Source organism: Melospiza melodia, chromosome 2, assembly GCF_035770615.1.
Source record: "Melospiza melodia melodia isolate bMelMel2 chromosome 2, bMelMel2.pri, whole genome shotgun sequence".
In the NCBI taxonomy this organism is placed as follows: Eukaryota; Metazoa; Chordata; class Aves; order Passeriformes; family Passerellidae; genus Melospiza; species Melospiza melodia.
Window position 1 is genome coordinate 4,263,185 of NC_086195.1, and position 26,361 is coordinate 4,289,545.

General features: G+C 42.5%; 1 protein-coding gene across 2 annotated transcripts in view; it reads right to left on the reverse strand.

Annotated features, from left to right (window-relative positions):
* Positions 1-26,361, reverse strand: part of DSCAM (DS cell adhesion molecule) — a 468,801-nt gene that overhangs the window by 83,290 nt on the left and 359,150 nt on the right. For both annotated transcript variants that reach the window (XM_063180924.1, XM_063180932.1), the window contains exons 15-19: positions 20,494-20,661; positions 16,880-16,950; positions 11,029-11,269; positions 9,219-9,365; positions 7,284-7,439 (exon numbers count right to left, since the gene is read on the reverse strand). In XM_063180924.1, coding sequence (XP_063036994.1) covers positions 7,284-7,439; positions 9,219-9,365; positions 11,029-11,269; positions 16,880-16,950; positions 20,494-20,661 — 783 coding nt within the window. The remainder of the gene's footprint in view (positions 1-7,283; positions 7,440-9,218; positions 9,366-11,028; positions 11,270-16,879; positions 16,951-20,493; positions 20,662-26,361) is intronic.

Below are 26,361 nucleotides of genomic sequence, written 5' to 3' on the forward strand. Positions count from 1 at the left end.
TATCACATTACACACAAGCTTCTACTCAAACAAAACAAGGGCTACATTTAATATCAGAATAAACGGGTTTAAAATTTCCTGAAAAATAACACCTTGTGTCAAAATATTTGAAAATATATTTTAAAAACTGTGAAAATATATAATTTGAAAGATATAATAGCACTGTGTGTGCTCAATATTTATGTCAAATTATTAAAATAGATAAGTTGTATTGATAATTGCTATGTGGGTTATAAGTCAAAATGAAACAATTTTCTGGACTTTGTTCTCTACAGAACTACTGCTTTGTGAGGAATCTGATATTTTTGTCTGTTTTCAAGTAAAACTACCAAAATGTTAAAATTTCTAGTGCAATTACCATCGCAATGCTTGACCAGCTTTACTTTCACAGAAAACAGTTACTGTGCAGCAGAGGTACAAAATCCCTTGTCCTGATATTTGTAGACAAATTCCGAATCTTTGCTCTACCTCAACTAAGCAAGCAAATATTATGCTGCTACAGAACTTTGCCCATAAAGAGAAGTCAGCCGTCCTGGGATCTAAATTTGCTCATCTTTTGTGTAAAAACAATGTGAGGAGACCCTCAATTTCATATCTGCATAGGTGGTCCTGGAATATGTGAGAAAATTGACAGGCACCACTCAGTGCAACTTCTGTGAATTTGCATTTTCTATTTATAATGTGCTGAGAGAGCTAATTAGGCATCAAGTGAGAATGTCATGATGATAATTGCATGCAAACCCAGCCCCTCACTGCAAAGGGGCTAATTCAGTTAGCAGCTCTATCCAATGCAGAGTAAATATTGATGCTTGACAGCATCCAACTTGTTATTTATACCCAGCTCATTAGAAATGCTATTTGCTCCTGCTGCTGAGAAGTGAAAGCTGGCTCTCCAGGGTAATTACCTAACCCACAGGAGGATTCCTTTATGGATAGCAATGTTTTCTGGAAATCACTGCAAATAGATGGATGAGGTTAATGCAATTTATTGTTAAATTAGGGTGTGATCTATAGGGACAGGTTCTGATGGTAATTGGTCATGGCTGCCAAGTGTTGAGGGATTAACTCAGAATTCCTCTGGCATTTTCCACTCATTGGGCCTATGTGGGAAACATTCCTTGGCATTGCTGTGTTGCTGTTTGGTGTGAGACCAGCAGAAAGAGGGGCCAGAAAGAAACTCAGGAAGACATTTAATAAAATTTTCAACCCAAGGACCACTCCACCTCACTGGGTTGGAGTCATGCAGCAGTTTTTGCAGTGTTGGCAAAATTATTCTGAATACTCATTTTTTAGTCCTCTTTTTGCTGCACTGCTGGGCTGCGCACATGAAAACTCTGTGTCACTCCACTGTGTGTGTGGAAGTGTTTACATTTCCTTGGCAGGAATCCTGCAGAATCTCTTCTGGTGCTCCACAGATCCCATTGTTCTCTGTCCAGAGGGTAAAGATATTGGTCAAACCCATCCCCTGGACCTCATAACAGCAATCTCAGCATCAGCTGAAGAATTTGCTACTAAACTGGGTTCCTTGGGCATCTGGAGAAGTTGTGGTTGGGTGTGCCATTCACACTCTCTGGACATGATTCCTTCGCCCAGGGCTTTTCTCCTGGGAAGCTGAAAGGCAGAGAAGCCTCAAAGAAAAGGAAAACAATTCTTATCTCATTTGCTTCTCCTGTGTTCTGCTCATGTGGAATGTGTTTGGAGATTGTTTACCCACAGGTGATTGTTTCATTGGATTCTGGTGTGAGTTGTTTTCACTCAATGGCCAATCAGGGCCAAGCCGTGTCAGGACTCTGGAAAGAGTCACCAGTTTTCATTATTATCTTTTTAGCATTCAGTAAGTATCTTTTCTGTATTCTTTAGTATAGTATAGTATTCTTTAATATAATATAGTACAATAAAGTAATAAATTAGCCTTCTGAGAACATGGAGTCAGATTCATCATTCTCTTCCCTGGAGTGGACATGCATTTTCAATAGTTGGGGAATGTGGTGCCTGCCTGATCCTGGAGAGGAAAATCCTGAGCCTTGCCAAGCAAACTAAAGGTATTTTCCCTCATTGCCATTGCATCCCCAGCCTTTCAGGCTTCAGTCATTACAAGCCAGCAGTATCAGGAGACCAGAGCTGCCTTATTGAATTCTCCCTGGACCTTTATTCAGCACACTGACTCCCACAGCTCCCAGAAATACAAACTGAATTTGCACAATGCCATAGATCCCTTTTTTTTTTTTTTCCCATAATCACCGGGGCTAAAACTATGGTGAAAATCTGAGGATTGCTTCTAAACAACTTTGCAGCCTTCCAGGGAGCAGATGTGGCAAATTTAAGATCAAAGATGGCCTCATTCTCCAGCTAGCAAGGCTTTGAAAAACACGGAAATAGCATCCTGCTTTCATGTGGAGGAGAACACTTTGTATTCCTGACAGTGCAAGTGAAATGCTAAAGCAGAGCAGGCAATTATCCTGATACGACAGGGCTGGGAACCAGCATTTAGATGTGCCAGATAATGGGGAGGAGCTCCAGGAACTTTCTCATTCTCCTTTTCATAAGCAGAGAGATTATCACCATTTTTCTTCACAGTACCGAGCAGCAGGGAGGCAAATGCACAGACTGTGGTGCATTTAAAGAGTGATCTGGAAAATAAATCAGAAATCTGAGCCTTGTTCTGTAACAGGGTTTTAATTCTGCAGGACACGGGACTATTCCATTGCTGGCTGCACTTAGAAAAACCAAAATAAACTCAACTCCTGACTGCTGCCTGTTTGTTCATGTACATATTCCACCTACAATGCAGGTCTATGCCAGCCAAAACACATCAACATGTGAATTTACTCTGAACTGGCCCCTTATTAAGCACCCCACTTCTATTAAATCCTGCCAGTTTCCCAAGGGGAACATTTGCTATTCTGTGCCTTTTGCTTTTTAGTCAAAAAAATAAAATTGGAGATCTTTACCACTAGAAAAAAAAGTGCTTTAAGGGGTCATCAAGGGAAATTTTTCATCCCAGAGCCCAGTCACCCTCATCAGCTGAACAAACCCAAGCAGAGCTCTGCTCCAAGGAGTACTGATCACTGCTTACTCATTTCAGAATGAAGGTAAAGCTTGCCAGATGCTGTCTGTGCCTCTCATGCCCATGGTGAGGAAGCTTGGTACCCAGGGAGAGGAAGGAGAGGAGGAAAATCTCTTTGGATTCAGCAGAGCGGGGCTGGCAGAGGGATTTGGGATTATTTTCCCTTCCTTCCTGCTGCAGTTTTTGCCTGGCTCTGAATGCCAGAGAGCTGGAAGCACAGCACTGCTGCTGAAATCCTCCTGTGGCACTGCCAGCCCAGATGCCACTCTGACAGACACCCAGAGCAAATTCCCAGCTGCAGGAACCTTTCCTGGCATGGGGGCTCTGGGTCTGTGTCCTCCCAGGGTCAGGGCACTGCTGCCAGCCAAGGTGCTGTGTCACATTCTAGACTTGGTCAGGCAGCAAATTCCTTATTACAACCATAGTTTGCTCATGTTGCATTTGCAGCATAGGAGCAGAGAGCGAATCTGTGACACACACTCCCTCTTGCTGCAAAACGGAGAAGCCTTTCAAACTGCATTTTGATCACAGCAGGGAAAAGAATTGGAAGAGCTGCTTTAATTTTTAATGGTTTATTAAAGCAAGTCTCCAGGTGAAGAGGATGAGCAGCTTATTAGAAACTGTAAAGTGGAAAAGGTAAGGGACAAAACCAGAATGAATTTTTAAAAATTCGACATTTCTTCTTGGATTATTTTTTCTACCAGGAGGAATTCACAAAAGAGCAGTATTTTTTCTGAAGTCAGCTTTCAAGAAAGGAGCAGGGGGAAAGCTAGATAAACCCCCTAAATATGATCACATTGAAAGGAAAGCTCATTTCTTGAAAGCTCCTTTCCTATTATTTGCTTGAGTTGTTCCCATTTCCTTTGCTGATCAGCAGCAGTGTCTGACCTCTGGTGTCTAAAATCAGTATCAAACATTACAAAAAATCAAAGTATCAAGGCATTCCATCCAGGATTCACCTGCTGGGTTACCCTTAGAGATATCAAGCCTGCTGAAGAAATTCTGGGTTGATGTCTTTAACTGAACACCAACAGAGAAGTCACAGGAGGCCCCAGCTGGGTTTTCCAGCAGCAGTGGAAAATGCTGCACCATTGATTTTACAATGAAAAGTTTCCTCTCATGTAAAAAAAATGAAAAAAAAGAGAAAGGAAATTATGATCACATATGGCCTCATAGCAATAATGATGTGGAGGGCTTGGCAGCCACTTTAAAATACCCCAGATTTCCAGATTTTATTAGAGGAGGGTGGAATATCTTGTTGTCATCATTTTAGCCAGAGAAGGTCTGGGAGCAGAGATAGAAAGTTTCCAGTTTTAAGCTCTGTTAGGATTCCAATTAATTTATTTCACATGCCAAGGAAATGCTTAAACTCACTTCAGGGCAGAATTTTTTAAGTGCACTGGAATTAGTCCTACTGAAAAATCCTCTACAGAATATTTTCCTTAGAAAATGACAGTGGAAATGTCCCTTTCTCTGAGGAATGGGGCACCTGTTTGGTGCACAGTTTGCCAATGTAAATGCTCTTTTCCTCTTTAACTTCCATACCCTTCAGGATGTTTAGATCCAGGATTTTGGGTTTGGTTTATGCTTAACTGCAGGTCTCTGCACATTCCACTCAAAACCTTTCCTGCCCTTAGTAAAAGTTGTGAAGCTGAAGCTGAATATTAAATCACTGTATTTTCTGGAACACCTTTCCATTTAGTTTCCTAGACAAAAGATTTAATGAATGCAACCAGTGAGAGGCATCAGAAAATCTCTGGAAAGTTTCATCAGGCTGTCCCAGGGTGAGTTATTGCTGAGCTACAGGAGGAGGAAAGGTGAGAGATGAGCTTTGCACTGCTCCAAACAAAGTCTGAGCAATGTGCTCCCCTCTCCAGGGCCGGTCTGATCCCAGGGACGGAGACAGCAAAAGAGCCACCACCAAGAACTGGGATGAGCAAATGAGGCTGGGCTAGGGGGAAGAAAAGAACACAAAGATGAAGGAGCTGATGGAGGAGATAGAGGAGGAGGAGAAGAAGGAGAAGAAGAAGAAAGAGGAGGAGGAGGAGGAGGAAGAGGAAGAGGAGAAGGGGAAGGAAGAGAAGGAGAAGGAGAAGGAGAAGGAGAAGGAGAAGGAGAAGGAGAAGGAGAAGGAGAAGGAGAAGGAGAAGGAGAAGGAGAAGGAGAAGGAGAAGGAGAAGGAGAAGGAGAAGGAGAAGGAGAAGGAGAAGGAGATGGAGAAGGAGAAGGAGAAGGAGGAAGAGAAGAAGGAGAAGGAGGACAAGGAGAAGAAACGTTTGAGGCTTCTGACATGAACCAGATATCCCAGCCTGTCCCCAAGCTCCTGGAACAGTGTGGGACATTACTCCTGGCTCCTGGTGGATTAAATCCCACTCCCAAGGCTCAGGGCTGAGAGCCTTTGTGTTCAGAGGAAATTCAGGTTTGCTATGCTGGGATCTACTTGACAAAAAGTAACTTGAAAATGCAGCATGTGTTTTACAGTTCTCTTACATTTTATATTTTATATCTTTTCTCATTGAAATAAATCCATCTACTTCCAAGCACTAGGTGTCCCAAGAGTATCTGAGTCAGGACCTGGGTGCTCCAAAGTAACTTTTAAAGGACTTTAGGCTGTTATCAGAATGTTCAGTGTTTGAGACACACAAGTCTAGAGCTGAGCAATTTTCATTTACTGCATCCTCTGGATATAGCTACAGCTGGAACCAGTATCAAACATTACAAAAAAGGAACCTTACAATGTATGGAAATTTTAGTATGAGTCCCCTTAATATTTAATTGGAAAAAAATTACTAACTTTATTCACATAATTTTTTACTGGGGAAAAAAGCACAGAATTCATCACGTCAGTTTAATTTACTGAACCTGCTCTCTTGTCACTTTTGTAAATCTTATTACAAATAAAAAATTGGCATGTATATTCATATATTCATGAGTGACCAATAAAGTGAATGTACAAGAAAGGAAAATCCATTGACTAATTTCCTTGAAAACATATTGTATAACTCACATGAGAATTTAAAAATTAAACATTATTCAAGTAACCTCATTGAGAGGACTGTGGGCATTTTTATCAGTACCATAAAAAGTCTTGATCCAGTTTTTCAAAAGCATTTTGGGGATCAAAAAATACATTTGTACATCTCATTGTATTTTCAAGGCATTAAAACAGGTTAGGGACAAAACCTCCCCTGAATTTGGAATTTTAGTGCTCCAGAAATAGATCAGTGCATGGCATCCTACTGAGGCAACCTGAAGTGATTATAACAGTTACAGTTACAGTAAAGTGATTATGGAATCTCATGTGTCAGTGTCTGTGTATGATTAAAAGTTTCTTAAACTTTCAGCATTAGGAACTGAATTTTCCATGCTTTGGTCTAGGAAAAAATGGTAAGCCATTTTTGTTCTTTATTTTGCTTTTGAAGGAAGAGGTATTTGGAGGATTTATATATATATATGGATATACATGTGTGTGTGTATATATATCTATATATATCTATCTATATCTATATCTATATCTATCTATAAATATATATATCTATCTATATATATCTGTATATATAGTGAAAAAATATTCGTAGTGGGATCTAAGTAATATAGATAGTTCCAGAACAGTCTCTCCTCCTTTCCCCATTTTCATAGAATATCAGAATGCTTTGGAAAGGACCTTAAAGCTCATCCAGTGCCACCCCTGCCATGGCAGGGACACCTCCCACTGTCCCAGGCTGCTCCAGCCCCAGTGTCCAACCTGGCCTTGGGCACTGCCAGGGATCCAGGGATGGAATTCCATCCCAGCCCCTGCCCACCTTGCCAGGGAACAATTCCTGATTCCCAAGATCCCATCTAGTACTACTCTCTGTTAGTTTGAAGCCATTCCCCATTGTCCTGTCACTCCAGTTCCTTGTGAATATTTTGTTTCCATCTTTCTTCTCAGCTCCTCCAGGCCCTGCAAGGCCACCCTGAGCTCAGCCCAAAGCTTCTCCTGTGCAGGTGAGCAATGCCAGCTGTGCCAGCCTTTCCTGCCAGCAGAGCTGCTCCATCCTCTGCTCATCCTGGAGCCTCCTCTGGGCTCTGCAGCAGCTCCAGCTCCTCCCTGCACTGGGCCCAGGGCTGAGTTCTCAATCTCTGCATGCCTGAGACATGTTTTTACATAAAATATGTGCCTGAGACAAACAGACATTTCCTGGAAGTGGGAATGGAAGGTGCTTTGACTCCTTACCATCCTCCTTAGTGCGGGTGAAAATCTGCTCGCTCCTCACTCCATCCCCAGCCCGGGTGAAAGCCAACACCTGGATGCTGTAGTTGGTGTATTTTTCCAGCCCATCCAGCTCCAGGGATGGCTGGGTAGTAGTGACATTCTTTATCTCTCCCAGCTCTATAAAATAAAATGAAATAAAAAGGAAATGGAGTTATTGCCAAGTTCACTCTTCTTCCAGATGTTGATACCTGCTGTGGAAATCTTGGGTGTCCCAGACAAGGAATGCTTCATTATTGCAGAACAGCAATGAATTTTAATGAATTACAATTAATTCACTTAAGTCCTGACCTCTTACCACTTGAAGCAGACCCCATTTTTCATTTCAAACTCTTTTTTTTTATTGCAATTAAAAAAAAAATATACGATGAAGAGAATTGAAGAAATTCTACAAGTAATGAGATTTTTCATAAAGAACAGATAACAAGAAGAGATTATTGTGAAACATCCCCTAAAGAAAAAAAATGAGAACATTGGTTATCTTTATAAAGATTTTCTGGTTATGAGAAAGACCATTTCTCATAAGGAAAATGAAGAAAATGTCCCCTTTATTTTAAAATATGCAGCAAGTGGTGCTGCAAAGCACTTGATAGCAGCAATAGTGGCTTACAATAGATTTAAACACAGTAAAATCAGATTTACTTGCAGAAAGATGATGCACTTCATATTAATCTTTTTTTTTTTTTGAAGCAAGCTAAGAAGTACGACCCATATGGCAAAAAGAAAAAAAAAAAGCTTTACACATATTTAGGACAGCAAATAAAGATGAATAAATCAAGAAAATCCAGTTTTAAGCATGGCATGAACATCATCTTTTTCATCATGTTGTGAGACATCACATAGGAGCTTAGATGTGATAATATCCACACAGGATCTGATCCAAAACTACAGGCATCACTGTAAACATTTAATTTTATGCCCTACATGTTTACATTTTTTTCTGTATGCTTCTCATACATTTTTAATCTTTATTTTTAAAGGATTTGGTTGATTTCCAAATATTTTTGAGGCTATCATAACCAGCAGGGACAATGGGCCTCTGAGTCCTATTTCCACTCTAAATTCCCCTTTCCACACTAAGAGAGGCCAGGATTGGCACAATTGCAGGTTAGAGTGAACTGTGGTTCTGCTGGATGAAAGGAAAGAAGGGAGGCAGCTGTGAAAAATCCACAGGGCAAGTAGGAATAAAGTCATGTGCATCTCAAACCTACTAATTTGTTTAATTTACAAAAAAGGGCCATACATGGAATTATCATCACGCAATAAAGTGCAGATGAGGAAAGCATCACAATTCTCCTTTGATTCTTTCACTCAGTCTCTGCTCTGGAGCCTATTTCCCCAAGAATTATGCTAAGAGTACAAAAACCCAATAGGAAAAGCTGCCATGGAAATAACAAGCTTTTCCCAGAGACATTTCCTTCTTTTGCTCTCAGAAAAAAAATTTTCTATCTTTTTTCCTCAGGAGAGGAAATGCATCCTATGAAAAAATAAGTGATAGTATATCGACTAGGCAAAGAGATAACCAACCAAATTATAGTGAAAATCAGGTTTGGGCTGGTTTGTTCTAGATCCATGTCACCATTCTTAAAAAAAACCCCACAAAAGTCCATTAAAAAAACCTCAGAAGTCCATTCTGGACTCTGTACCTGAGGTGAAATTTGCTCAAGTTGTGTTGGGTACCATGACAGTTTTGCAAACCCATGGTGGGAGCCTTCCCTGAGGTTCCTCCAGGCAGCTTTACTGTTCTGTTCAGCCTCTAGGAAAACCTGCTCCCTCACAGGTAGAAAAAGTTTTCTCTAAACCAAGAAGAAAAGAGAGTAAAATGCCTTCACACCGGAGAGAAAACGATATAAAGGCTACATACAGCTTTTTGCTTGGTAATAGGTTGGTGTTTCTTACCTCCATCCAAGAGGTTGGCCCAGTAGATAACCCTGAATCCCTGCAGGATCCCATTCAGGGTTTCCTTTGCCAGTGTTGACCAGGAAATGGAGATGGTTTCTGGGGACGTGGCAGTGGCTTGCACATTCCCTGGAGGGCAACTGGGCACTGCAATAAGAGATTCACCATTTTAACACAATAAAAGCAACTCAATATTCATATTTCAGCTAACCTTTATTTTCCCCTCCATCCCACCACACAATATTTAAATACCATTACACATTTTAACAATGCAAATCCTTTATTCTTGCTGCAATCCACATGTTTCTGCAAGTGCAGCGGTTTTCCCTGGAATGACTTTTGATGTACTGTTTCCCTACTTGCTGACTTGTCTTTTAATTGGCTTTTTGTTGCTTCTTTTGAAATATAATTGTGTTCTGACACTGCAATGTGTAGAACATTCTGTAAGCAATTTAAATATATTTTTTAAAGTTTGCAGCCAAATTTGCATCTTTTTTGGACAATTCTGATGTTCCTTTAATTTGGTGGAGGGAGAAAAAATGGGCAAATCTTTAAAAAAACATAGGAAAAATGGTCATAATATATTTTTGCTGATATTTAAAAAAAGTGGGAAAAATCAAATCTAGGCATTTTCTGTTGGCCATTTAGTGTCAAATCAATACAGCAGTACTAGTAACTGGCATTGCTTTTAAAGCTTGTGGCATCTTTAATTCTAAGAGGGACCCAAAATTGAGTGACAACCAAAAAAATTTCCAAGAAGAGCAAGCATGCTGGATTCTGAAGGAAAAAAAAAAATCCCTTTTATTATAGTATAAAATATATATCTGTGTGAGCATGCTGCCTTTTGAGGTCTTGCAGCAAGCTGAGCCTAGAAACATTTAGAGTAAAAAACGCTATCAGTCTTTCATGAATAGCCTGCCTCAAAATGTGTGGCTCTTGAGGATTTTAGATGTGTGAGATTCCATTTTGTCCATGTAGAAGTCAGATTCCAAGCTGGCACAGGTTTCAGGACACTGATGTTGATTTATAGTAGGTGAAAATCTGACTTGCATGGCCTTTAGGATTATTATTTGCTGCTATACTCCTCTAAAATACTGAACTCTTTGTTTTGGATATGGGATCATTCTCTTTTTCCACTAGAGGACTCCCTCTCATTGTTTGAGAAGTACTTTTTATGCAGTTAGGAAAAAAAAAATATATTGTTCCTTGGATTAGAGAGGGTGAATTTTGCCTAAAACAGCAATGATTTTTCTGTCACTGGATATCCTTGAAAAAACACACATCTCTCTTAAGATATAAGACAGTGCAGTACAAGAGCTCTGGTCACACAGCAGATTCATTTGGAAACAGCAGTAATCCAACAAAAAATACAATATTGCTTCACCTTTCAGTTTCACTTCTCAAAACTATGATGAGACCACTCTGGAGTAACAACGAGATCACAACAGTTGCAAATATGTCAACACCAGAGCATTTGGCTTCTTAGTGAAACTTTTGGTCTCAGTTAACATCATTCACAGAAGGATTTATCACATTAGTAGAGTTATTTTTATTTACCTGGTAAAATAAATTCACCCTTGCAATGAAAATCAGACAAGCTCATTGAGTAAGCACCTGTCTACCTAGACTGGTCTTTTATCATCCCTACTTTCATCAGCACTAATCAAACAAGAAATGCAACAAGATAAAAAGATTAATAAATAAGAAAATGAGAATAAGAATAAAAAAGAGAACATAAAAGAATAAAATTAAGAAAAAGAAGAATAAAATTAACAATAAGTCCCATGAGAGTTGTTTGCCAAGGACCCACCGTCCTCAAGAGTTGTGGTGATGATTTCCTGAGAAGAAGGTCCGATCCCAGCCCGGTTACAGGCCTGTACCACCATGCCATACTGGGTGAATTTTTTCAGGTTATTCAGGGTATAAACCTCACTGTCCCCCGTGGTGTCAATGCTGATGATGTTGAACTGGAAATTTCCCCCTGCGCTGTACTCCCGATATCCGATCTGGTACCCACGGATGATTCCATTCTGCAAGTGCTTCTTTGGAGCCTGAGCAGAAAATGGAAAGTTACACATAAAGTGCACACACCCAAAGTCAAGCTGGTTCCCCTAAAATTATTGGAAAAAAAAAAAAGTTTAATTTTAATTTTTTTCCTACTGAATGCAAGTCATTTTGTAAGCAACAATTCAGAACTATGTCCTGCACCACCATGCCATACTGGGTGAATTTTTTCAGGTTATTCAGGGTAAAAACCTCACTGTCCCCCATGGTATCAATTCAGATGAGGTTGAACTAACTGGAAATTTCCCCCTGTGCTGTACTTTCAATATCCTATCTGGTACCCACAGATGATTCCATTCTGCAAGTGCTTCTTTGGAGCCTGAACAGAGAATGGAAATTTATACATGAAGTGCACATATACAAAGTCAAGTTTCCCTTAAACTCACTGAAAAAAAGTTTAACTTTTTTTTTTCCTACTGAATGCAAGTCAATTTGTAAGCAACAATTCAGAACTATGTCCTGCACCACCATGCCATACTGGGTGAATTTTTTCAGGTTATTCAGGGTATAAACCTCACTGTCCCCTGTGGTGTCAGTGCTGATGATGTTGAACTGGAAATTTCCCCCTGCACTGTACTCCTGATAAGCACCTATCTGGTACCCACAGATGATTCCATTCTGCAAGTGCTTCTTTGGGGGCCTGAACAGAAAATGGAAAGTCATACATGAAGTGCACATATACAAAGTCAAGTTTCCCTTAAACTCACTGAAAAAAAGTTTAACTTTTTTTTCCTACTGAATGCAAGTCAACTTGTAGGCAACAATTCAGAACTATGTCCTGCACCACCATGCCATACTGGGTGAATTTTTTCAGGTTATTCAGGGTATAAACCTCACTGTCCCCCACGGTATCAATTCAGATGAGGTTGAACTAACTGGAAATTTCCCCCTGTGCTGTATTCCTAATAACCTATCTGGTCCCCACAGATGATTCCATTCTGCAAGTGCTTCTTTGGAGCCTGAACAAAAACTGGAAAGTTATACATGAAATGCACACATCCAAAGTCAAGCTGTTTTCCCTAAAATTATTGGGAAAAAAAAAGTTTAATTTAAATTTTTTTTCTTACTGAATGCAAGATTTACTTACTCAATTTGTAGGCAACAATTCAGAAATGCTTCCTGCACATGAAACAGCAACTTTTTTCAATCCTATAAATTTCAGGTGTGTCTTTTTCAAACCTGCGCTGAAAGACCTTAAAATGGTTCATGCACAGAAAAATCCAATACAGAGACACTTTTGAATGTGACTTTAGGATGTTTTGTTCTCTTTTCAGGTGAATCTATCCAAGCTGATTTGATAAGGGTATATTTGCATTCCAGGCCACCATTCACTACTAATTGTTTTTGCCAGCAGCCCCCACCATTCACTGGACCTTTAGGAAGGAATTTATTGATCTGTGCAAGGCAGTCACAGGAGTTTATCCAGTCCCATGCATTAGGAAAATTTTATTCTGTGCTTTGAAATATGCTTCTGTTCATTCAATGTGTAGTGTGGAAAGATGATTAGATAATAAGTGCTGAAGGCAACAATGATTTGGGAAGCAGGGATTTGCATACTGAATAGCTGCAATGTATCTGGCATTCAGGGACATGGACAGCACAAAATGGTTGGCCATAATTATGTGCCACGTTTCTCAGTGCAAGGTTCCCTGCTCCTGACTACTGGAAATCATTTGTGTGCTCTGCAATATAAAATGTGATCTAGTGCAAAGCAGAAGTTTTCAGCTCAGGGAAAAAGCCTGTCATTGACAGCAATACCCACAAAAAATTATATTTAAATAGTAATGGACTAATTTCCATACACGATGATGTTCCTGCCTGATCTTCTATCTATGCAAGGCATAATCAGTATATATATTTTAAGTTTAAAGTATATATATTTTATTATATATATTTTTATATGCATTTTAAGGCAGTTTTTAATCCAGGAGCAAAAATCTCTTTGCAATCCTCCACACCTCATTCAAGCTCCCAACAGATGCCCTCAAGCTCATCAGTCCCACTGGCCCACAGAAAAGGTCTTTGTGATGCAGTTTATCAGCAACAGGTGGGAGTGGCAGAAGCAGCAACTTCTGTTGTTTCTACATCCCATTAAATCTCCTGAGGAACAGATTCTCAAGAAAAACACTCATTTCTGCCACAGGACCTGCCTGTTTTGGGGAGTTTATAGTGCACTGGAGATGATAAAACCAGGGTGAGGTTTGCCTTTCATCCACTACCATCAAAACCCTTGCTCTGCAACCCCCTCTCAAATTTAAAATGTGTGTCACTGTATGCAACTGACTGACTGAATAATCTCTTCATACGTTTTTTTTCTACCTCTTGCCTGAGAAACAGACTCAGAACTTGAAGTGATTATATAATTTCAATTCCCACTGTATCACTTTAATCAGATGTTGATCAAATCAGCAGATTCAGATCTTCAGAACCCTGTAAGTCACACGTCAGGGATAAGGATTGTGTTTTGGTAATCTAAGAGTATAAAGTGTGTCCTGTTTGAATATTTCTCTGGGTTTTTTGGTCAAAAACTCCCCAAATGCTTTAGAAACATACCTGTCATTTTATTATCAGAGCCCTTTCTAAGTGTGTTACATATTCTGGATAATTCCATGGCTTTGTGACATTTGAGTGTTTGCAGAAGGAGGAACCTTTAAGCTGGGGTAGGGAACTAAGGTCAGATTTTTGTTGTTTGAGTTCAGATAAATTCATAGAATCACTGAATGGTTTGGGTTAGAAGGGACCCCAAAGCCCATCCAGTGCCACCCCTGCCATGGCAGGGACACCTCCCACTGTCCTAGGGTGCTCTAACCCCAATGTCCAACCTGGCCTTGGGTAGAAAATTGAGGGAAACAACTTAGTGTTCTTGGGGAAAAATATTGTGAACCTTGTTCTATGTCAGTAGCCATAGAACATTATGAAAAAGTAAGTTTCAGTCCATACACTTTCTGCTTTTCTCACAGAATTCAATACTTTAAAACAGGGTATCAATGACTTTTGTAAAGTATGACATTCTGTAGTTTTGTGTGTGTGTAAATAGGAATAAAGAGGAAAAGGAATACTCTCCATGTTTAAATTTACCTAATGTAAAGTACTGCATGAAAAAATGAATATTTTCATGCTCTTTTCTAAATGAGTATTCCTGTTTAATTCCCATCATCTCTGCACCAGTTTAAACTACCAAAAAGTGCTGAGTTTTATTTACCAGCTCAGTCTGAAACCCGAAGTCTTATGTGGACACACAGATATTGGATTAAAGAAATCACAGTCCAACACAACTTTGCTTAACTGGGATTTTCTAAGAGTGGACAAAGACAAAACTTTAAATGAAGATTTACAGCTGCAGCAAGCTGCAGAAATGGGATTTCATACAAGATGAAGGATAATCAATGTGGTATTCCCTGCTCCTTTTGCTGTTATTGACACTGTGTTTTAATAAAGTTTGCCAGCTTTAAATATAACCATGGTTTGCACCACAAGCCTGTTTGTTCAATGTCATCACAGCCTTTTATGGCTAAAGCTCCACATGCCTCCAAAATAAAAACTACCAAGGTCAGGCTCTTTTCTTCTCTTTTGGCTTCCATGACAACATAGAATTGATTTCTTCTCTATTCTTAATTACATTTTATGAGACATTCAATCAGTGCCTTCTGCACAGCACTGTAGGCACCTACCCAAAAGTTAGGATTCAGCATGGAACCAAACTGGATTATGTCTGTGGGACCATCTTAAAGTTCTTTTTTGAGTAATGAACCAAAACTGCTCTGACCTGGAGAAAACTGCAGTAAGTCAAGGGAAGTAAAGTGGCTCGCTCCTGGTTTGGGACTTCTCAGTAGGGAAAAGAAGATTTTTAAATCAGCTTAGAAGCCGTCAGTCAGGAAATAACTCTTTAAGTAAAGGTAGGACTACACAAGCTCTAACCCTGCACAGTGACTTCACCTTAAACTCATCTCAAATTGTGAAAATCCATCTCTCCCTTCAACTCATGAGACCAGGCTAATGAAGTATGAACTAAATATATAATTCATTTCTTGAATATTTGTGAATATTTGTTATATTACATACTGAACTTTGCTTGACAAGTATTCTCAAACCAAATTCCAAACACAATCTTGAGAACACAACCCCAGCACCTCATTTGATATCCTCCAACATCAGACAACATCCAGAGCCCAGGACACATTCAGTTGTACTTGAAGTGTCCTTGAAGTACAGATTAAACTATATTTTAGGGAGTTATTGAAATGTAGGGGTGGGAATTCTGTTTGTCCTGTTCAAATATATCAAATTTAATGGCAGAACTTCACAAAGAGCAGCTATGAATTCCAGCAATGGGCCAGTGGTGCCCATCTTCTCTTGCTACTTTTGAAAACATTCCCCAAAGTGAACTTCTTAAAAAAGCAAACAAAGCCTTTCAATTCAGGCATAGAAGCTTGAAGATTATAGTTGATTTGATCAGACAGTCACAGTTAAGTGGTTTTAAAAAGGAAAAAAAAACTATTAAGAATTTATTTTAGTTGTTGAGAATCACTGTGCACCCCCGCACGGCTTCAAAAACTACTTTGTTTGCTCTACTGACTTTGTGTTGGATTTAAACTCATGTCTTTAAGTTCATTCCTGTGAACTTTTGGTTTTGGAAACCATTTGGTTTATACTGATATAAATGTATTGGTTTATACTGATAAAAATTTAAGATGTGGACAAGATCCAAGCATCAGCATTGCAGATTCAGAAGAGGTTCTGAACCTGCCTTTTAACTAACAGGTTTAAACCTACAATATATTCATTCTTGTGCAATAAATAACCAATCACTCAGAGTTATTTGGTTAATAAGCAGAACCTCACTGCTCCTGACTTTCTGAGTAATCCTTTTATTAGGACAAAAGCCACATCACCCACATTTGCAGGAGTAATTAACATCAATATAGAAATTAATCATTATTATTGTGCCATTTCAGCTCTTAACATTACATATTTAAGAAGTGTGAATATATGGAATTATTAACATAATATACAAGCAGTATATATAATAAAACCATTTAAAACATGGTTTAAGTATCTCTGATATCATACCAAAGCATTTAAAACTTTCTGTTATTGTCAAAATACTGGGAAAAACCTAGAAAAACTGGGTCACACAACATGCCACATTTTTTAATTATACCAGCTGATGATATTTTTATATTTATTACTCTTCATCAGTTCTCACAGACTATACTAAGACTCTGTGCAGCAAAAATGTGTCCCAAAGTCTATTGCAATGGGAAGAAGTTCCCACTGGTTCCAATGGTTTCTGGGGAAGTTTTACCCAGAACTACAGTGAAATTTTGTGAGTGTTCATTTCCTAAACATGTGCCCTTATCTCTGAAATCAGAAAAAAGAAGGAAATGCAAGCAGTTGCTACTTTTACTCTCCGATAGAAGGCTTTCTTTGCATGATGCTCCCTTCAAATCGTGGTAAATATTTTAAGATATGTTGGCAAAGGCATCTGTAATGTCTCTCCTGAATAAAACAACCAAGGCACAGTTGTTATAAAATTCCCCTGAAAGCATCCAAATACTGACAGAGCCTATCTGATCCACGGATGTGTGAGTATTTACCTTCCAGGTGACTCTGATGCTCTGGGAAGATATAGGCTCAAGCTGCACATCCTGAGGTGGACCATCAGGGGCTGGAAAGAGAAGGAAAATGCATCAAAGGTGGCCCTCACAGCACAAGGAATTCAGCATTTCACATTAAATGTCACCACCTTTACACCCCAGCATCACAGAGGTTGGAAAACTTTGCCAAACAAAAGCAGGACCAGGAATCTTCTGCGTTCAGGTGTCATCTCTGGCCAACAGCAAAATGCACCATGTGCCCAAACATACCAAGCTGGTAAATTAAATGAACAGAATAAAATGAATAATAGTGGTTTCCTTGGCTAGAGATACTCTCACAGCGATGTTTCTGCATATCTGGAGATAGGCAAGGGGAATTCTCAGCAGTCACAACCCTATGGGTGATGCAAAAGCAGCTGAGTTCATTTAAAGCAGGTGAGCCAGAAGCTCCTAATCCAGACAGAAAAGCAGCACAACCCGTTTAAAGCAAGTGAGCCAGGAGTTCCTAATCCTGCTTTCAACTTGTTGCAAATTTTGCAGTGGGATCCCCTTTGTTCATTGGAAACTGAGCACATTCAGACCAATATCAGATATTTTATACAAAATCCTTCACATTTTAAACTCTTCCCCCTCCCCAGTAAGAGTTCAAGCCCGGAAATCTGACAAAAAATAACTTCTAGGTGGGAAAACCTTCTTTCAACTCTTGCCTGAGCCAGGGAAACTTTCATGGACCGTCAACACGGTTCTAAAGGTGTGCAGGAGGCTTTAAATGTGAATGAAAAAAGAAGGAACCTCCCTGTCAGCTGGGCAGCTACAAAGCAGATCAGGATCAGCTGGGACTGAACAGAGAGATGTGCAGTAAATTGCTTGCTCAGTGAGGTAAATCACTGCAAAGGAAAGATCTGAGGAGAGGGATGGAGCCACCTCGAGCTGCTGCAGAGGGTTCCCTTGATGCAGAATACAGCCTCAGTAAAAGGTATTAAATTCAGTTTAATAGCAGGACAAAGGAAGGAAAGCAATGAAAAGGGTGAGATGGGGCTGTTAGAGGTGGAGCAGCAATAAGTGACAACTGTGGTGAAAGGAACCAGAACATTTTGCTTTAACTGATGGAAGCAGAGACACAGAATGCAGCCTGTAATATGTTTAGGTTATTAAATATGTCCTATTCTCTGCCATTCCTGACTGTCCTTCATATGGGAAATTTCCAAAGCTTGAAAGAACTTTATTTCCATTCTTCTTGCATTAATACAAAGGAAGGAGAAGAGGAAAAAGTCCACTGGTAAAATGAGATCTATATAAATTTTTTGAAGTCTGACCTTGATTCTGTCCTCCTGTTGATAAAAATGAATGCCACTCCTCTGGGGTTCCTTATAATGTAGTGGAATTTGAGCCAAGCATTTGATCCTAAAAATGGGGTTTAAAAATCTGCCCCCCAAAATCCTGACTTTTCCTCAAAAGACCCCAATTTTTTTTTTTTCACAGACCTGAATAGTTAAGTGCTCCCAGCACACCACAGGGAGATGCTAAATAAGAAGTCATTTGTTTACAGAATTTGTGGCAAGGACATAAAGAAAACCCAGATATCCCCATTTCCTCTATTGATTTCAATATTAGGCAATGGCCATAATGCTTCTTTTTTTCTGATAGGCATTGGAGCAAGTGTGTACTGGCATCTATTTTCCAACACATGAGGTAATTGGGGTTGTATGGAAAGAAAGATGTGGTCTGAAAGCTTTGAAATTGTTCCATCCTTACCTATTCTTTTGCCATAGAGACCTTTTACAGGTTTCTTTTTAATAGAGATATTTCTTTGCAATATGTGATACAGAATCTGCCCCCCTTTCCAAGTTGCTTGGTTTTCATCTTGTATTTCTTGGACCTTTATTTTGCTCCCTGCTCATTAGCTTCTCTCTCATCCCCTGCACCCATGCTGTTCCCCATTGCCTGCTGTAAAAGCAGGGAACAGAAGTAAACAGTGATCAAACAAAAATGATGTTCCTACACGTTACACATCCCCTGAAATAAAAACCCAGGAGAAAAAACATCACAAACTCTGCCTAAGCCTGACCTCCTCCCTCCCAGTCCTTCCCTAGGTAGATCAGTGACTTTTGAATACAGTTCCACACTGCTGGTCTTTTTCTACCAACGAACAGCTCCTCAAAAAGACAGCCACAAAAGGATCATTTATTCTGAAGCCTGGTTACAAAGAACTGAATAAAAAGTGATGTTAAGGTTCCACCCTGCTCATGGGGAAGCTGTTTTTTTATTCCAAGGGCAGCTGCTGACCCTGACAACTTAATTACCAGTCAGGAAAAACTTGGCAAGTAAAAACCATTCCAAGCATGGGTGAATAAGGGAGCGTAAGAGAGCAGATCTAAGACCTAGCCTCTATTCTGCACAAGGAAGGATGGGCATTTTGAGGTTATAGATGACTCTGACTGGAAGAATGGATAGTCTCTTTTCTCTAGTGATTTCACATTTTTTTTGCACAAAGGAAGAGTAAATTTCTGATCAAAAAATAAGTATTTTTCAAACAAACGCTTCACTGTTAAATCTGTTCACTGCACACTTTTCTTCTGCTGGAATGATAAAAGAAATGCAACTTTTGTTGTCTCTAGCGCATTCTGCTTTCCACTGTGAGCCCTTGTGTGCTGTTACTACTCACAAGGTCCCTCAGAAGGAAAATCATGCTGTCCTGACAAGGATTGTGTTTTCATTGTAGGAAATTCCCAGAGAAATTCAGTGGGAATTAAACAGTTGTGTTCATAGGAGCTGAACTAAAAATCAGTCTCTGGGTATTCAAATGCAAGACCAACATAAATCTTGAAAGAGAAAGGGAATTTCCACTGCTGGAAGACTGTCACCATGTTGTCCTTTCTAAATCTCCACAGAAGCAAGCAGTGCTGACTTAGCAAAAGGTAAAGGAAGGTGGAAATTCCATGTGCACGAGAGTGTCTCCAGTCACCAAAGGGAAAATGCCCACACAGTACTCCTGGTGCTGATGAAAGAGATGATGAAAGGTTAAAGATAAAAATACAGATCAGACTTGATGACCTTAGAGGTCTTTTCCAACTTAAATGATTCTGTGATTCTGTAATACAACAGAACAAAGATCAGGGGGATGACATTAAATTCAGCCAACAGATTTAAATAGAGGCCAGAAAAATAAATGGTGGGAGGGTTGAGTGAGGGAATGTTCAAATGAAGAGTTGATTCATGTGGATCAACATTCTCAAAAGGGAGAAATTTAAATTAGTTACATTAATATCTAAACATGTAATGAAAGCCACAATACCCACAGGGGAGGCATCACCACTAAAACCAGGATGTTGCTGGTTGAGTGGCCTCACTGTAGATACAGGTATGTTAATTCCAACGTCACAAGCTGAAAATTTGGAGCACAATGTCTTCTTTGGCCACTAGATGCCACTGAACAGCTTTAATTACAGCCCTGCACAATGAAGTTGCAAAACTCACGATGTTCCATGGGAATAACTCAGTACTCAGTATTTTGATACAGCTGCAGCCACACAAACAGAATTTCATGCAATGATTCCTGACATCAAAGAGAGATAATTGCCACAGGATTTAGAGGTTGCAAAGCCAGGTCATACCTGCTTCATCAGTGGTGATGGTGAGCTCGTTGCTGGCCTCGCTCTTGCCGATGCGGTTCTTGGCGTACATGCGGATGTTGTAGGTGGAGGACGGGTGCAGGTCGATGATGGTGGCCTGGTTTAGCTGAGGGGAAACATCTCTGGTTCTCTGGACAGAATCCCAAGAGTCTGTTTGATAAGAAATATCAATAGAAACAGACAAATAAATGGTGGTGTTCATGCGGGTAATACAAGCTGTTTCATGCCACTGCTGTGTTAATCCAGAAAACACATTCTGCTCCAGGCAAATCCAGTGATCCCTCCCCTTCCTTGGCATTCCCATCATTGCCAGCAGCATTCCCAACTGGCGCAAGAGTGTGGCTGAAAACAATGGAATCTTAGCTCTGGGGTCATCAGCAAATCCACAGAAATAGCTCCTCTTTGAGAAGGTGCTGAAAGCAGAAAAGATTCCCCAGTTTTTTAAGTGCGATTTCTTACCTTTGGGGCATTGGAACAACTGCACAAAAATGGGAGTTGCTGCCCCAAAGGGATCTTCACTCAGTGAGAATGTTGGTTGTGTTAAAAATAAAAAGGGAGGGAAGGGAGTTAATAAACAGGAATAGCCCATGGGAGACCTCATTGCTCTCCACAGCTCCCTGACAGGAGGTGCAGCCAGGTGGGGACTGGGCTGTTTTCCTCGACAACAAATGACAGCATGAGGGGACACAGCCTCAGCCTGGGCCAGGGGATGGTCAGCTTGGATATCAGCAGGAATTTCTTCATGGAAAAGGTAGTTAAGCATTGGAAGCAGCTGCCCAAGGTAGTGGTAGAGCCCCCATCCCTGCAGGTGTCCAAAGAAGGCCTGGACATAGCACTCAGTGCTCTGGGCTGGGGGACAAGGTGGGCATTGGGCACAGTTTGGACTTGATGTGCTGGGAGACCTTTTCTACCATCAGGGATTCTGTAATTCTCTGAAAGTTATCATAGGGAAAAAAAAAAAAAATCAGTCCTGGAGAAATACCCTGCAAAATGGAAATGCCAACACCAAACTCCTGCCACAGCTACTCAGCACTGACCCTGGGGGAAACAGCCTGACTGAAACACAAACCGTGCCAGACTTCACCCCTATGACACCAAACCTTAGCATCCAGCCCTAGGAAACATTCATCTAACTCAGGGCAAGCCTGAGATCTCCTTCTGAGAGCCTCTAGAGTTTTGTAAATTAATCCAAGTTCTACTCCCCTGTGGGTTACTTGTGTTCCATATATGGTACTGTCTCTAGAATGTTCACCCCCAAGACTATATATTGTTACCACTCCCATGTTTCTGGTGTTTGGAGCTTGTCCCTATACTGTGTGGGGTTCCTGAGCTTGACTTTTCACTTGGCTGTTTCAAATACAACCCTGATTAAGAGGCAAATGAAACTATGGGAAGGCAACAGATGGATTTTACTCAGATTTTATTTCCCAAGAATGTGAGAAAGGAGAGAGAAAGAAAGAGGAAACAGTGTCAGAGAGAGAGACACACACACAGAGTAGGAGATAATCAGCTGGAGCTACGTGAGCTGTAAGGTCCCTGGCACCCCAAGCGCTGTGTAGTGTAGGAGTTGTACGGACTCCAGAAGTGACTCCTCAGCTGTTTTCTGCTGAGCAGGCCCTGGGCAGGGACAGGGGAGCAGAGGGGGCAAGGCTTCAGCCACAGGCTCAGCAGCAAGTTCCTTCTGATGCATGTTCTGTGCGCAAACTGTTATGAGTAAAAAAAGGTCACCCAGTTTTTATAAAAAGTTGCAGAGTGAACAGGTTGGACCAGTTGCTGCCAGGGTGGAGTTCTAACTGTTTGTTATTGTAATCACTGGTCGTTTTCATTAACTACCTGTCCTTGAAGGTTAAGAATTCTTCCTTTGTCAGCACCACCCTGCCTGCTGCCAAGTGGATCACCCTTCTCAGACAGTGAAAGGAGGGGACATCAGAGGGCATGCAAAATAACTTTGGACCCAGCATGCCAAGGGAAAACCACCCCACCAAACTTACCAAAATACCCCCAAAACAACGAGCCAACTTCGAATTGAGATCAAAGTGATGTCTGGACGTGAGGAACAAAGTACAGAGTCTGCAGAAACACTGAGACTCTTTGTTGCCCCTCGCCCTGAGCATAGACCTCAGCTGGAGCCAGGACCCCGAAGGTGGTAACACAGGGTATACCCCCACTGCTCTCATGAGGATGGGACCCCCAGCTCTGCCCCCTAAGAAACAAAGCTGCACATTCCTCCATTCTCCGAGCCATTCCTGGGAACGACGGCACCGAGCCTGCCAGCCTTGAGCTGATCACTTTTAATACTGACATTAAAAAGCAGAGAAGATCTGCCCTTTTCATTTCACAAACTAGAAGTGAAAATGGGGAGAAGAGCCTTTGCAGTACCTTCAAAGCCAAAGCAAGCCCGGCCAGCAGCAGCCCTTACTCCTGGCCCACGCCCAGCCGGCGCTGCCCTTCTGAGGCAGCCGGGCTGCCGGGCCACGGGCAGCGTCCCCGCGGGGCTGTGCTGGCTCCGCTCTGGCGGCTGCACAGCCCCGCTGCCAAGGGCTCTCTCCCAGCACAGCTCTCTCTCAGCCGGCCTCAATGGGCGCCTTCAGTTGGCCTGCAGAGAGCAGCGCCAGCCCTGCCCTGCCCGCCCGGCCGGCAGCTCTCCCGCTGCGCTGGGGCTGAGCACTCCCTGCTCACTGGGGGCTTCTTGTGCCTAACAAACTTTATTAGAAAATACATGAATTCTTCAATAATTGTAACTGTTTTGGGGTTTGTTTTTTTTTTTGTTATTTTCTAGGAAATTGTATCATAAATACATGTTGCATATTCGTGTTTTTATATCATAGATTGTAATACAAATATACAATATGTCAACCAGCTCTCCCTCCCTGCCTCTGGCTTCTGGGAGGGAAGAGAAGCCACACGGCCCACAGGGGGTTGGTGTTTCAGGGGCGTGAGCATGGCACGGAGCAGCCCTGGACTGTGCGACTGCGGAGCCTCCTCCTCAACCCACGCCTCACAAGGGAGGGGCACTGCCACAAAAACTCTCCGATGTTGTTCTCTGTTTTCTTCTGGGAGCAGCTCTAGGATGCTCACCTCATCCCACTCTTCCTGCTCTGGGAAGAAGGAGGGCTTAGTCCAGATGCCAGGGTCACTCTGGTCTTCATGGTTCTCCTGTATTAGTTCCTCACAGCTGTCATCTGAACTGCAGTGTCCTGAGGATCTGCTGCCATTGCCTCTCGACATGTCTTGGCCAATGCAGGCTTCCCTTTGGGCAGGCTCTTGGCCAATGGATTCTTCTCCATCAGAATGTTCTGACCAGCTGCTGACATCTCCTCCAATCAGCCCTTGCCAAGTGTACTCTTCCCAGTCTGAGAGGTTTTGGGAGCCGCTGACTTCCCCCTGGGACAGCTCCTGCTCAGTGAAGTCTTTGTCCCAGTCAGAGTGCTCATGGTGACTTGTGTCTTCTCCCTGGGACACATCTTCCTCTGTGTGCTCTTTCCAGTCAGAGGGCTCTTCCTGGCACAGCTCCTGCTCAGGGCACTCTTCCTCCTGGAACACATCTTCCTCTGTGTGCTCTTCCCAGGCAGAGAGCTCTTCCTGGGACAGCTCCTGCTCAGGGCACTCTTGTTCCTGGGACACATCTTCCTCTGTGTGCTCTTTCCAGTCAGAGGGCTCTTCTTGGCACAGCTCCTGCTCAGGGCACTCTTCCCCATGGGACACTTTTTGGGAGTCGTTCATTTCTCCACGGAACACCTCTGCCTCTTCCTTATTCTCCCACTGGGAAAGCTCTGGCTCGATGTCCTCTTCCCACTCTTTGTCCTCCCCAGCCAAGGGGCCCTCCTGGCTCTCTTGCACTGCCCCCACTGCTGCTGATGCTGCCCCCTCCTGCTGCTGCCTGCTGGGGGCCTGAAGAGGTAAAGGCACAGCTCCTGACTGCTCACATGCTCCTCCTGTTGGGACAGCTGTCAGTCACTAATAGCTGGCCACTTGCACAGCTCTTGGGCTCTGGCATCCAGTCCTTGTGACAGCTCCTTGTCACTGCTCTCTCTCACTTAGTACAATTCTGATTCTCTGCTGTCTTCCCATTGGGATGTGTGGGAGCACACATCTTGTTCCCATGGTGAGAGTTCTTTATTCCTCTCATCTTTCCTCTGGGAAAGCTCTGGGACACTGTCCCATGGAGAGATGGGGGAGCGCACATCACACAGTGAGAGGTCTTGGTACCTCCCACCTTTCCTCTGATCTGGCTCTTGCATATCAGAATCCTCTGGGACACTCACATCTCTCTGTAAGCACAGCTCATGGGATCTCTCATCTTCTTCCCATCCCAACTCCTGCTGCTCACTCCCATCTATTTCCCATTGGAATATCTCTTGGGCTATGACACCTTCTTCCCACTGCCTTCAGCAGCGACAGCCGGGGGCACCGAGCGCGGCCTGGCATCTTTGCCGGGCACGGGAAGCCGAGCGGGGCAGGGGCAGCGCGCAAGGCCGGGGCCATGCACAGGCACCCGGCCGGGCTGGAGAAGCGGCACCACGAGAGCCTCCTGCGATGCCACAAGGCCGGGCCCGGCTGCTGCAGCTGCCTCGGGGCACTGCCTGAGGCCGCGACTCCTGCAGCTCTGCCCTGGCCTCTGCGGCGCCACGGGCACAGAGCCCGGGCCGGGGCTCGCTCCCTGCTGCCCGCAGGGCGCTGCCCAGGGCTCCCCGCCTGCCGGCGCCGGGGCCGGGCGCTGAGGGAGCGGCGCCGCCATCGCTGCCGCCCCGGTGAGCTCGGCTCCCGCTGGCTTTGTCCCAGCTGGGGCGTGAGGAGAGCGCTGGAAGGACTCGAGTTTCTCGTTCCCTTCTCGCACACGTGCTGCTTTCCGGTGTTCTGGCGCTGCCACCCGGTGGCCCTCGCTGGTACCGCACCAGCCCCGCGCCCGGCCGGAACCCCCGCGGATCCCGGCCAAGATTTCGGGAACCCCCAACTCTGCGAAAGCATCGGGGACCCGGGTGTGGCCCCCTCACACCAGAGCACAATAAAGCGCAATTAAACAGAACTGTTCAAAGTTTGTCCCTAAGACTGCCCTAATGACCTAAAAAATTTTAAAGGATGGTGAAATAGGCACAAATGAAGACCCATATCCCTTTTCATCTCTCCAGAGCTCTTTGCACAGCTCCGATGAAAATCTCTAGAGGGTGCACAGGACTGGTTTCCATGAAGGGCCAGGTCTGAGTGCCACAGGTACATGTCTATACAGACCGGTGATATCTCAAAGTACCAAAACATCCTGAAACACCAAGTTCCTGGTATTCATAGTGCTATGGGATTGCAAATGGACCCTACAGGACAGGCAACTCCATGGTCCTTCCATTGAGTAACTAATTCCATTGGGGTAATTAGTGTACCTTTTGTGTGTGATGGGGTAGACATCAACAGTGCTGAGATATCTTTGGACTTGATGATCTTAAAGGTCTTTTCCAACCTAATTTATATGATTTTATGATGGGATATTGAAGGGCTCCTAAATACAGCTCTTGCATTCTTTGTGATCGCCTGCACCTTCTCTGAAACAGAAAAGTTTTCCTGCTTGAGAAGCCTCGATGGTGCATCTGATCTAAATTCATTCCTGAGTCCTCAGGAAAGGCAGCAGAGGTGGAAAATTCTCACAAAATACAGTTGTGCAGTTTACAGCTTCACTATGGTCTTGGCAGAGTGTTTCTTGAATGTATAACCTAAATTTTGTTCTGCCCCTTTAATGCCTGGAACCTGAGAAGTTTTCTTAATTCTTCCTCTTTGTTCTAAATTGCCCCAACTACCCCATGCAAGTTCTCCATAAATCATCTTTAGTATTTCATCTTCTCAGTCATTCAATTAATGACA